Source organism: Phyllostomus hastatus, unplaced genomic scaffold (assembly GCF_019186645.2).
Source record: "Phyllostomus hastatus isolate PE091 unplaced genomic scaffold, TTU_PhHast_1.1 phas_scaffold_261, whole genome shotgun sequence".
NCBI classification, from domain to species: domain Eukaryota; kingdom Metazoa; phylum Chordata; class Mammalia; order Chiroptera; family Phyllostomidae; genus Phyllostomus; species Phyllostomus hastatus.
Window position 1 is genome coordinate 227,958 of NW_025334021.1, and position 13,530 is coordinate 241,487.

Sequence of the window (13,530 nt, forward strand, 5' to 3'; positions counted from 1 at the left end):
CATCTTTTATGACTTTATTGGGTCTTGAATATGTAGAATATTTTCAGGTTTCAGATGTTAGAGCTGCAAAAAGTAGTACAATCAGAGATGAACACTTGATTCTCTCCCCTTCCCCTTGTACCTGCACGTATTGGAGGTGAGTATTTTTGTTAGTTCTGGTTTGCAGAATGAAAAAATAATAAATGAAAAATAGGTAAGCAGACACAAGATCTTATTTTACCTCCTTTATGTTTTTTAATTGTATTTATTTATTTTTAGAAAGAGAGGCAATGAAGGAGAAAGAGAGGAAGAGAAACATCAATGTGTGGTTGTCTCTCACATGCTCTCTACTGGGGACCTGGCTTGTAACCCAGGCTTCTGCCCTGAGTGGGAATTGAACCTGTGACCACTTCCTTCAAATGAGGCCAGCACCCAATCCCCTGAGCCACACCAGCCATGGCTGTGTGTATCTTCTTCATCCATTGATGAGCACCTAGATGGATTCCAGAGCTTGGCTATTGTGAATAATGTTGCAATAAACATGGCAATAGTTTTATGTCTTGGGTACCTTGTTTCCGTTTCCTTTGGATATACAGACAGAATTAAATGGCTGAATGCTATGACTGGCTTATATGTTTAATTTTTTGAGGATCCTCCATACTGTTTTCCATAGTGTCAGGAAGCATCACAGGTAAACCCCACACCTACTCTGGACACGTTGGGGCCTTTCTGCCTTAAACACAAGGCTCACCAGAGTGCTGTTATCTTGGCATCATTTAGAGAACAGAAGCAATCCAGCATCCCACCTTCCCGTCCCCCACACTCAGGAGAGAGCTGCTAAGGGCTCTTGTCTTCAAGTGGGTGCAGGAAGTTGTAGGAGACTTGGTGGATCTGTGGCCCACGAGCGTCTGGAGAGGTCTCAGGGCCAGCATGTCTCTCTCCTGCCCCATGGAATGCAGCCCAGGCAGCCCCCAGCTCCAGGACACCACATGGGGTGTGATTTCAAAGCCACTTCCCTCTTGATGTTCCCATAAAGGCAGTGTTGGCTGCAACACGATAGGAAGAACCAACAGCTCTTCAGAAAATAAAAGACTGTATGCCACACGACAGCTTGAACTCTCAATGCTGCTTTGTTCCCTTAAGAATTCTGTAGGAACTCAGCCCCCAGACTTCCTCCCAAAGAGGACGGATGCTGGGGGTGGGAGGAAGGAAGCAGCTGGGGACAGTCCCCAAACTAAAGGGATGAGAAGTGGACACTGCCCATCATGTCCCCTTCCCCAATCCAGTCCCAGGACCTGAGTAACTGTGAGCTTCCGCATCATTTTAAATTAAAAATATTTCATTTAGTAAAAAATATTTCAAGAGCCTAAGGGATAGCAGATATAAATATGTGTTTACTGATCTCCCCTTCGCTTTCATTCTCAGTGAAGACAGAAAGCACAGGTTTGCGATGGGGCAGGGCTGCCAGGGGGCAGAATGAGTTGTGGGGAGGATGCGGGAATTGTCAGGACACTTCCTCATCTCCTCGTTCATCAGTTCCATTTGAGGGGAAAAATGAGGAAAAGAAACCAACAAAAAGACAGACAGGTACAGGGACACATTCCTGAAGTACAATTCCTAGTCCCACTTGCTGACCTACAAGTCTAGCCTGTCTTTAACCTCAGTGGACCCTGAGGTCACCATGAAGCTGAGACTGAAGCTTCAGAAGGAAGATCATTCCCTAGAGAGTGCTCTGGGATCCTGCAGACAGGCCACCTAGTGACCCCATTCCTGCTGAGTGAGCCCCGCACACGGGTGCCATCTGCCTCGCTGGTGCAGCTCCCAGCAGTCTCTGTCAGTTCCTATAACATGATGTACCCAAACTGCACTGAGAACGGTCTGGAGCTAGGTCTTCCTCTTTGCAGGAGGACGTTGATGCAGCAACCCTGGGAAAACCCCTGACCCATGCTTCCCGTCCAATGTGTCAGCTGCAGGCTCTGTCCTTCACTCTGCAGCTCCAGGACGGTGCAGCCTGCAGGTCTCACCATGGGCCCCCATCCCACTTCCCTCCTGGTCCTCGGTGAGTGCTGGAATGAAGGGATAATGTCCTGGGACAGAGGGGGTGGGAACCTGGGAAGGCATCTCCATCACTTTTGAGCCCTGACTCCAGCCCAGGAGACTCCTGGTGTTTCCTGGGAGACTGGCCCCTCAACTCTGGCCCTGACCCAAGTCTGACCTTGGAAGGTTGAGCCCTAGAAGCGGGTATCTGGGTGTGGGGACAGGTTCAGACTGAGTACCTGCTGGGAGAGGGGATTGGGGCTTTGTTGAAACTCAGAGCCAGAAGAAGGGCTGTGCTCAGAAGTAACGCTGAGGAGGGAGCTGGACATTCTTGGGGGCTGAGCCCTGCCTCCATCAGGGTCCCTGAGTGCTACCCTGGGAGGGGTCCACGTCCAGGGTGTTTCTCTCACCACAGCTTCTCTTCCAGTGCTCTGCCTGGGCCAGACCATCCACATGGAGAACAGTAAGTCTTCCTTTTTAAGCTCACTTTTTAATATATGTTGTGTTTTATGGCAAAGTATTAATGTTCCTTAGAGTCCTCCAATGGCTTATCTTCAGCTGGGATGAGACCCAGGCCCCTCTCTCAGTCTGGATGGGTCTGTTCTCACGCTGTCTGACCCACTGATGTGCTGAGACCCAGCCTTCCATTCACTTGCACAAACATATTGTCCTACTCGCTTGACCCCGTCCCCTCCCCAGCAGACATCTTCTCTCACTGGGTTTGGCTGGTTCACAGTTGGCCTCCGGGTCTCAGCTCAGTGCCTCTTCCCTCTGACTCTCAGAGGAGGTCAGTTGTCAGTCATCTGCCCTGAGACCCTCACACTCACACAGGGTGCTTGTCGCCCACCACGTGTGGCTGTGGATTTGCATGATCAATTCATCATCCTCTGTGCTCCATCTTCCCTGCAGACAAGGGGCAGGTCCTTGTGTGTGAGTCTCATGTTTGTGGGGCCAGTGGCACATGGGAACCTCTGTAGATGGATGGAGGGGAACTAGGATGTGGATGAAAGAATGAGGGAGGGAGGGAGTGAATGAATGAGTGGGGAGCCCTGGCCAGCGCCTGTTTCTGTCGGGGATCATGTGCTGTGGTGCCATCTTCCTGTTTCAGCTATACCAGCCCTCACTTCCCCCTCCCTGGCCATGTGGCACACATGTATTTCCAGGACCCCCAATACTAGAAATGGGAACAGGATGCAAGGAAGGTAGAGAATGCAGTGGGAACACAGGTGAGTGCTGTTCAGAGGATTGCCCTGGAGTCAGGAATCACCACCCACTTGGGTCATGTGATCAGATATTGGTAGAGGTCTACTCTCCCACCCTCCCGCCCCCGGGGACTAGTAGGGGAGCTCTGCAGCTCCCATTGGTCCCCACAGTGTTACCCAACTGCCCTTCAGACCCGGCCCAGTTCACTCCCACATGTCAGACTCTTGCTTCCCTGTTCCCACAGGTGATCTCTCACTCTCATCCTCTGCCCCCCTCCCAGAGTCTCTGTCCCTTAAAGAGCAGTCATGGGCAGAAAGACATGCCTAGAACCCCAGCCTGCCTTGACACCTCCAGTGTCACCCTGAGAAAAGCCCAACATGTGACTCGGACTCAGGGTCCTGTGTCAGGGGGTCACTCTGCAGTGATGCCGATTCTCTGTCACCTGGAGTGGTTGTGGGCAGTGGTGTTTGGGGAAAAAATGGTGGGATGTTATAAATTGGGTTGTAGGAATGGTTGCACAGCACTGTAAGTTTGCTAAAAATATGGAAGTGAACTCAGAAAATAGGGGACTGTGAGTGTGGTGACTTCCCTCTGAGGGATCCTGAGATCTGCTCTGCCTCCTCCCAGGGGTCCTGCCCAAACCCTTCATCAGGGCCGAGCCAGGACCTGTGATCATCTGGGGACAGCCTGTGACCATCGTGTGCAGGGGCCCAGCCTGGGCTGACACATTCCGTCTGGAGGAGCAGAATGGAAGATCTGTCTACAAGGATCAGACAACCATGTCTCAGCGTGGTTCACACTGGACAGAGGCCACATTCCACATTGACATGGGGAATGAATTCACTGCTGGGAGGTATTTCTGCCACTACTTGAAAGGGTCCAAATGGTCTGAGCACAGTGAGATCCTGGAGCTGAAGGTGACAGGTGAGGACGTCTCCACTCTACCCTCAGGTTTGCCCCAGGCCCCTGCACCCTGTCCCCACCACCATCCTCTGTTCCAGGCTCCCTGCCCTCCTGCTGGCCCCCAGCCCTGTAGCTCCCATGCCCCTCTGCACTCATTTCCTTTGGTCTTCACACCTGACTCAGGGCCCTGAGCTCTGGACCCTTCCTGACTCCACGACAGCCAGGACACTGAGCCTGGCAATGTTGTGGACACAGAGCTGTCCCTGCAGGGCTGGGTGGGGAGTGGACTCCCAGAGGTCAGTTGGAAACAGACCCCCTTTGGTGAGACAGGTTTCACACCCCACAGGATGGTGTTTTACTGTCCTTTTTCCTGGGCCAGACTTGTTGGGGCACCAGGTAATATGTCCTGTATGCATGATTGATCCTTTTTGGAAAGTCATGTGGTCCAGGGGCCATGACCAGGTGTGAATGTTGCTTTGCAGAATTTGGGGTTGAAGCTGTGTTTACCAGTGTGTTCAGGCCTGAGATGTCCTGGACTTAGAGTCCACCAGGGACACTCTGACCCCTTCCATGTGCTCCTGGGTTTCACAGGATCAATTCCTTGCTGACTCATGGGGTGAGGAGCAGCATGGTGGTGGGAGGTGAGAGGAGTGACCACTTGCCCTCAGCAGAACTGAGTAGGGGGCTCTCCCTGACTCTTGCCCCCCATTTCTCAGGAATGTGAGGAGTCATCTGGGACTGAGTGATGGACTGATGTGGCCTGTGGGTGGACGATCAGGGTGGAGAGGGGCCAGGCTGATTGGGAAGGAACCCAGGCAGCTCCCATATAGTATCAGCCTTCTCCTGCCCTGTTCACAGGAGCCCCCAGAGTCATCAGCTCCACTCCAACCACACTCACAAAGCCCCCCTCCACAGCTGGTGAGTAGAGATTTCAGAGCAGAGGGGTTTTGGGGGTCTCTGTGCTTGGGAACAGTTTCTGGGGTCCAACCCACTGCCCTGGGCTAAGAGAGTCAGAGACAGCCATATACCATATGACCTCACTTCTGTGTGGAGTCTAATGAACAAAATAATGTAACAAACAAAGTAGAAACACAGGCACAGATACACAGAACAGAATGACAGCTGTCAGATGAGAGGGGTTGGGGACTGGGTGAACAGGGTGAAGGATTAATTTTAAAAAATTTACATATACGTATATATATAAGTATACACGTATATACATATATGTACTTGATGCATAGACACATTTATTTAACTTCAATATCAATGGATTCAATAAAATGTGGTTACCAATTTGGACAGAACTGACATACAGTATTTCCATCCTCAAAGAAAGTTTCACCAGCAGAGCGACACTGGAGAGAACAGGTGAGGGTCCCAGAGCCAGGGAGACCCCATGGGTGGGGAGCAGGGACACTCAGAGCCTCCTCTGCCCAGCTCTGGCCTTCGATGCATGTCCCCCTGATTCCTCACTCCTAGGTCACATGCAGACAAATTCCCTGGACACTAAGACGAGCAGTGAGTGATGGGGGTCAGAGGGCCATGGACCTGGAGTCTGCTTCTTGGGGGAGGGAAAGAATGGGTCTTGGTGTCCATCACATTCCAGCTACCCCATCTTTCTGTGGACAGGGGACATCCACACTCAGGACCCCTGTTTGTAAAATGGAGGTGATGGTTCCCATGTGGCAGGACTCTGAGGCATGTGAGAGATTATCCATGTGGGTGAGAACATGCCAAGCCCCCAGCACAGGCATGGTATGCAGGAGGTGCTCAGTAAATGCACACTGCTAATATCCTTGATTCCATCTCCCCTGGTCCCCCAGTTCTGTCACCAGAGCATCTTTATATTCTTGTTGGGATCTGTGTGGCCTCTCTGCTTTGTCTCCTCCTCCTGGCCCTCCTCTTAGTCCACCATCATCGTCAGAAAAAACGTGGTGAGTTTCAGGGTCAGGGTGAGGTCATGTGGGAAGGCATTTGGGGTGCTGGGAAGGCAACATCCCTCCTAATTCACATCCCTGACTGTCCTCAGGGCTCCCCAGCAGCAAGGATGAGGAACCAAGGCCCCAGGAGAGGTAAGAGCCCCCTGGGAGTGACCATGCATCCCCTCTTCCAGTTCTCTGCCTCCAGGTGCCCCCCCACCGCCCACCATGCTTACCTGTTCTTTCTCCTCAGGCTCAGCCCAACAGATGACCTCAAAGAGAGCTCAGCAGGTAAAGGGACAAGGAGAGGGGACCTCTTGGGAGGAGGGCAATGACATTCAGTGCCATTCCAGAAGCAGTGGGGGTGGGTGGGTATCTGGGAACATTGTAGGCTCTTCTGGAGGAGGAGGGTATGAAATCGGACCCTGTGAATTCTCAGGCGCATTTGGCTTCAAAGGTCCACCCCCAAGAGCTGACCACTGTTCTCTCCCCTCCAGATGTGGCCACCATAGTGGATGCACTTCCTGAGGAAAATGGAGACATGCACAGCCCAGTGAGTCCTTGTATTTGCCACTGGTTTCTGGGTAGCAGAGCACCCCCACCTTAACAGGTTCACAAAATCATCCCAGCGTCCTGGGTGAGGATTTGGAAGCAGATGGAATGTGCTGGGTGGTGCTGGCTCATGGACTCTTGTGAGGTTGCTGTGCAGACGACGAGGACTGTGTCCAGCTGAAGGCTAGACCTGGGCTGCATGGTCCACATGTAGGGTGGCACCCCTGCAGGGGTGGGGGTGGGAGGCCTCAGTTCCTCTGGGGGTGGGTGGGCTCCTTCATGGCAGCTTGCCCTCCCAGAGGGAGAGATGCCAGAGTGGATGGGCTGAAGCCACAGTGTGTTTTCTGGCCACTCCTTGGAGGTGACAGGCCCTCACTTCTGCCATGTTCTGTTGGTCACAGAGACCAACTCTGACTTTGTGTGGAAGGAGGCCACACAATGGAGATTTGGGAGGTGGCATCACAGAGCCCACATGGAGGCTGTCTTTCCAGTCTTTCCTTCCCACAGCCCCCACCCCCCAGCCTCGGCCACACTAACTTAGTCTGGGTCTGTCCCTCAGAGCCCTGCTGCAGGAGACCCCGAGGAGGTGACATATGCCCAGCTGGACCAGCAGGCCCTCACATGGAGAGCAGCTCGCACCGAGTCCCCACAGCCCATGGAACCCACAGCTGAGTCCAGCATGTATGCAGCCTTCCCCAGACACTGACTTCAGGACCACCTAGCCTCTGCACCTCGAGACACAGGACACCACTCTTGCAGAGGCTTGTAGCAGCCACTTGGAGGACTTCCCTGTTAAACCATCTCCTTCCTGAAAGTCATCAACACATTTTTGCTGGAGGCAAGACCTGGACTTCGGGGACCCCTACTGAACATGCAGGAGGTTCACTAACCAGGTGGCTCCTCCTACAACCCACCAGATTGGAGAAGCACAGTTGTAATACTTGTTTCCAGAGACCCAGCTACTGGCATCTGGCTGTTTCCAGAGACCCAACTAATGTTGTCAGGCAGTTTCCAGATACCCATCTAATGTCCAGCAGTTTTCAGATACCCATCTAACGTCCAGCAGTTTCCAGAGATGCAGCTAATGTTGCCCAGCTGTTTTCAGCAGACCCCGCTTGCTGGTCAAACTGGCTGCCCCATCAGGTTACAAGGAGTCTTTACCCTGAGAACCTCTAGGGGGTGCAAGTGTCTCCTTCAGATAATTTAGCTTTTTAAATAGAAAGAAGAAACTTGCATGCTTGTTACAGGCCTGGTATTAAAAATGTTATTCTATATTAAAAGAACATTTTAAAAGTTCAGACAAAACTCAGCCAGGTCTTTTAAACACTCAATTGCTACTTAAGTTCTGCAAAATATTAGCATATCAAATTCTGGTTCAAAGCCCCCATGGTACCTGCAATCTCTCCTCTGTCTTGATTTTTTAAAACTAGGCTCTGAAACACTCACTAACTTGGCCAAGGTTGGCTACCTCTGACCTCAGGAGAGAAAAACATCTCACTATCCAGGAGGTTTCTGTCCTGGCTCAGAGAGGGTGGGTGTCCAGCCTTCCTCCTCAATTTTAAATTATACTGATCTTTCATGAGCCATTTCTACTCAGGGGTGATTTTCCTCCAGGAATTTGCTTTCCAATTCTCTATTTTTATCTTTATTGGGGTTCCATCATGGATTGAATTTCTGTCTTTCCGTATGTCATCTCTTTGTTACTTTTGATCTATCAGTGCCTTAGTGTGGGTTCTCCAGGGACACAGAACCAGTAGGTTATGGTATGTATGTTACCTAGAGACACAGGAGAGGAAGGATGGATTCAGTACAGGAACTGGCTCACAGGTCACAGCACCTGCAAGTCCCACCAGCTGCTGTCTGCACATGGTGGAGACCCAGGAGAGCCAGTGCTATAATTCTGACCACAGATGCCGGGTTCCCTGTAGCACACCGGGACACCAACTGCTGTGGCCACAACACCCTGAATTTTCAGGTTCACTTCATGGGTTCTTCCCAAGGGCAGAGTCCATGGTCTGAACCTTCTGTTTCTTGGAGGTGCTGGGTGATTGGGGCTCAGGAACATGGGGCACTGGGCAGGTGGGGTTGAGGCCCAGTATCATAATGCACATGGGCCTTGGTGCCAGGAGGGAGGGCACACTCCCAGAGCCCGATGCTCTTCTCCTTGAGCATCAGTGACCACAGGACCGTGTGCCCCCTGGGCTGAGCTCATGTCTAGAGAGAGCTGTAGGTCTGTGCCCTTGGAGAGGCTGAGCCCCAGCCCGTCCAGGAGGACATGACAGCTGGCCTTGCAGACACCTCCTCTTCTCTATCAGACCTCATCTGGCTGACCTAGGACAATGAGCAAGTCCCTTCCTGCTGACCCCAGCTCTTCCTGGGAGACTGCCTGCTTGGTGCTGTGGCCCAGAAGCCCCTCCCTGGGCTGTGACCCTGAGACATCTCAGATTTTTCCCTTCAGGTCCTGATTCTCCTCCTCTTGGGACTGAGCCCTCCCCTGTGAGGTCATAATCATGCACTCCCTGTAGTTAGGGACAGAGGCTAGGAGTCCACCTTCTCTCCACACACTGCCTGTGATCTGTGCCATAAATGACCTAGAGATGCCCACAGCTTCCTGTTAGAACTCCAGCCCCCCCACCCATCTGTTTCTTTGCAAACACAACCTTCCATGAAGCTCCTCTTACCAAACTTTGGACAAAATAACAGTCTGTGTAGTCCATTTGTCTCTGTAGACTTAGGGGCTTTTACTTCTAAGAGAACTGAGCCAACTGGGAGGCAGGTGGGTGCTGAGAACAGCCCAGGGTCACAGGCATACAGGGACACAGAGACAAAGGCATGGTGACTGAGCAGGCTGCCACCTGCCCTGGAGAGCATGGGGAGGGTAGACTAAGTACCCTTTCACTGTGCCAGGTTCCTCTCTGTGCCCACCCCCCCAAGTCATCACATGAAGGTCTCAAGGGAGCTGTATGGTTCTCCTTCTGCACTTGGGAAACCGAAGTGTTTGCATAAGTGTGTTGCTGGGGACTGTCAGCCTGTGGAAGCAGAAGCCAGGCCATTAAGTCTCCCTGCTTATGCTGTCCATGTATTTCTCTCTGTATCTATCTATGTACGTAAGTCTTTATGTATCTATGTTACTATCTAAGTATCAAAGTGTCTATGTGTCTGTCTATGTAACTATTGGTCTATGTATGTATCCATGTAACTTTCAATCTATATATTTATGTATGTACTCATGTATCTGTATGAATATCTATGTATCTAAGTGTGTATATATCTATCTATGGTACATATGTATCCATGTACCTATCATTTTTCTGTCTACCTATCATTTACTTATCTATCCATCTACCTGTCTTCTACTTCTCTATCTACCCACCCATCCCCTCTATCTACATGTTTATCTATCATCTATGTATCTATTCTTTACCTATCTATCATTTATCATCTCTTTGTATCTCCATACACCTATCTTTTTTTAATTTACTTATTTTATTTTAGTCATTGTTCCAGTACAGTTTTCTGCCTTTTCTTCCCATTCCAGCCCACCCACCCATCTCTCCCCACCTGCTTCCCACTTCCACCACCCTAGTTTTTGCCCATGTTTCCTTTATATTTGTTCCTGTAACCCTTCCCATTCTCCCCTGAAATTCCCTCTTCTCTCCCCTCTGGTCACTGTCAGCGTGACCTCTATTTCAGTGACTTTGACTGTGTTTTGCTTGTTTGTTTGTTTTGTTGTTTAGGTTTCTGTTAAAGGTGAGATCATATGGTATTTGTCTTTCACTGCCATGCTTATTTCGCTTAGCATAATGCTTTCCAACTCCAACCATGCTGTGCAAAGGGTAGGAGCTCCTTTCTCGCTGCTGCATAGAATTCCATTGTGTAAATGTACCATAATTTTTGATGCATTCATTTACTGATGGGCACCTAGGTTGCTTCCAGTCCTTAGCTATTGTAAGTGGTGCTGCTATGAACATTGGGGTGCATAAGTTCTTTTGGATTGGTGTTTCAGTGTTCTTAGGATATAGTCCCCACAGTGGAATTGCTGGGTCAAAAGGCAGATCCATTTTTAGTTTTCTGAGGAAGTTCCATACTGCTTTTTATAGTGGTTGTACCAGTCTGCAGTCCCACCAACAGTGCACTAGGGTTCCCTTTTCTCCACAACCTCTCCAACACTTGTTGTTTGTTGCTTTGTTTATGATGGCCATTCTGACTGGTGTGAGGTAGTATCTCATTGTGGTTATAATTTTCATCTCTCTCATAGCTAGTGATATTGAACATCTTTCAATGTGTCTCTGGATCCTGTGTATGTCCTCCTTTGAAAAGTGTCTGTTGAAGTCCTTTGTCCATTTTTTACATTGGGTTGCTTGTTTTCTTAGAGTGTAGTTGTGTAAGTTCTTTATATATTTTGGAGATTAAACCCTTGTCTGCAGTATCATTGGCAAATATGTTTTGCCAATATTGGTTCTCTTTTTATTTTAATACTGTTTTCCTTAGCTGTGCAGAAGCCTTTTATTTTGATGAGATCCCATTTGTTTATTCTTCCCTTTATGTCCCTTGCTCTAGAGGACATGCCAGTAAAAATGTTTCTGTGTAAAATATCTGAGATTTTCCTACCTACGATCTCTAGGACTTTAATGATGTCACAGTTTATATTTAAGTCTTTCATCCACCTTGAATTTATTTTTGTGTAAGGTGTAAATTGGTGCTAAAGTCCATACACCTATCTTTTATTTATATCTCTATCTTTATCCACCTGTGATGCAGTTAATACCATAGGTCTTTAGATTGACATGGGTTCAGCCTGGTTATGAAATATCTCAGTAGAAAAACATGTCAGAAACCAAAACCTGTCTGGGGCCAAGGAGGGAACATTAGAGTTGGGCCTGGGGGCACCCAGACTCAGTTCCTGTGAGACCATGGAAATAAGCCCACAGCATGGACCCTGCACACTTCCCAACCTGTAGGGTTCTGTCTTCCCACCCAGAGGATAGGAACAAAGAGGACGGTGAGAGGCTGGCTATGGAGCACAATACCACCCCCTTCTGGACCTCTGTGAGTTGGAACACAGGGGCAGGACCCCTGGGACAAAAGGGGGGGCATTCAGGTTGGTGTCTGGGCTCCACCTCATTCCAGCCTCTAGTCCAGGACCAGGAGGGCTCTGGGAGAGAGTCAGTCATGCAGGCCCTGCCCACTCTGGGGCACCTGGGCCTGAGTCTCCAGAGGAGGGACTAGGAAGTCCCCTAACTTGTTCTGACCCTGGGAAGGGCCAGGCCCGATACAGAAAGGCCATGGGATTTCTGGGTGACAGATGCTTGAGAACTTGAGTGAAACCCACTACAGAGGAAGGAAGCTGCCCATTGGGAGTCATGCAGATCAGGGTGGTTTGGAAGTTGCAGTGGAGACAAAGCCTTTCCCTGCAGCACACTGATCTTGACCCTCAGTTAAGGAGACTAAACAGTGGACATGTTTACCCTGGGCTTCTCTTGCCACTCTCTTCCTGTGCTGGGTGATCTACACCTAGGAGAGGACTTATTTTTACACAACTAATCCCTCCCACCACAAGAGTGCTCTGACTGGAGTCCTGTGGGTTCCAGGAGGAACTGAACTCTGCTTCAATTTGAGGATTGTTCCTCCCAAGTCTCTCCTGATGGCTGCAAACACTCCCACCATGTCACACTGATCTCCAGAACCCTCAGAGCCAATAAATGCAAAACTGGACCCCTGATTCTCGCCCACTCACACCTGACTCCTTATCAGTCTGGTCCTGTTTTCTCAGTGAGGGTTGAGAGTCCAGCACCAGGGAACACAGTCACCCTAAATTCCCTGTATGTCCCTCCTCATGTCCCTCCATCTGAGATCCTTCTGAGTTCCCTCCACATGTCCGCACATGTCCTCACTTGTTCCACGTCCCTGCTGGGGACTGTGCTCCCAATCTGAGCTCCCTCACTCCCCTCTGCACAGCAGCTATTGGGGTGTTCAGGGGAATCTCCACCCGGCTATGCCACCATAGCCGTGTTCTGTCCTTCAGATGAATTGAGAGAAAATATTGTTGACTCTCCTTTCCATCTGAAACCCTTAACTGGTTGGACTGCAGCCACATCACATCCCTTATCAATGTGGCTTTTCTTGCCGTGTCCACCTCTAGCCACCTTCTGCCCTGCTCTGTCTGACCTTTTATTGCCAGACACATTGGGTTTCTCTCAGTTTCTCTTGTCTTCAATTAAAAAGATGTATTAAAAATATTCACACAAGAGAACAGTTGAACACAGGAAGCAATGAAGTTGGTGGTTTTTCCCAGCTGGATACATTCCATGGAACAGTGACAGAGCATCTGGGATCTCACCTTTGAGGCATCGTCCCTTCCAGATGCTGCCTCACACAAGTCACCTGTCATTCTACCAATGGTCTGGTTCTGCCAATAAGGAGATGCAGAAAGTGATCTTTCCTTCAGAAGCAACCCCACTCATGCCCTCTCTTGTCAGGGACAGGAATGTGGGGACACAGGAAACAGGGCCCCAAGACCCACAGCAGGTGGTTTGTCCTGAAGAGGAAGTGCTGTCATGTGAGAGCCCCTCTCTCAGAGGAGGCTGTCCCAGAGCCCAGGGCCCAGGGCTGGTGAGGGCCCTGCTGAGTATTGGGGGGGGCCTGCCAAGTGCAGACCCATGATGGGGCTGGCTGGGTGGGGAGGTGATGGGTCAGACAGGAGGCAGCACAGGGAGCTGAGGACAAAGGAGCCACTTGTGTCAGTCATTAGAAGGAGGGCCAGCAGGTGCTCTGGCGGCAGCTCTCTGTCTGCCCAACAGAAAGGGAAGTTTGGGCACTTGCTATCAGGGGTTCTAGGAATGTGCAGTGTGTTCACAGGGCCTGATGAGAAAGGGGGCAATGAGATGCCCCTTTTCTCTGTAAAGGTGACTGTCAGGAAGCATCACAAGTAAACCTC

The 13,530-nt window shown here is 50.3% G+C and overlaps 1 protein-coding gene across 7 annotated transcripts; it reads left to right on the top strand.

The window, feature by feature from the left end:
• The first annotated feature begins 1,931 nt into the window (after positions 1-1,931).
• On the top strand, positions 1,932-7,792 carry LOC123804989 (leukocyte-associated immunoglobulin-like receptor 1). 7 transcript variants are annotated; one of them, XM_045817432.1, is made up of 12 exons: positions 1,932-2,038; positions 2,444-2,479; positions 3,180-3,242; positions 3,847-4,143; positions 4,981-5,040; positions 5,425-5,490; positions 5,602-5,640; positions 5,946-6,056; positions 6,152-6,194; positions 6,295-6,332; positions 6,539-6,594; positions 7,153-7,792. In XM_045817432.1, exons 1-12 carry the CDS (start codon positions 2,005-2,007, stop codon positions 7,297-7,299), a joined length of 990 nt encoding a protein of 329 aa, XP_045673388.1. In that variant the 5' UTR covers positions 1,932-2,004; the 3' UTR covers positions 7,300-7,792. The 7 variants fall into 7 exon arrangements, with proteins under 7 accessions (XP_045673388.1, XP_045673389.1, XP_045673390.1 ...); XM_045817433.1 differs by having other exon boundaries at positions 5,455-5,490; XM_045817434.1 differs by lacking the exon at positions 5,602-5,640.
• Positions 7,793-13,530: the final 5,738 nt, after the last annotated feature.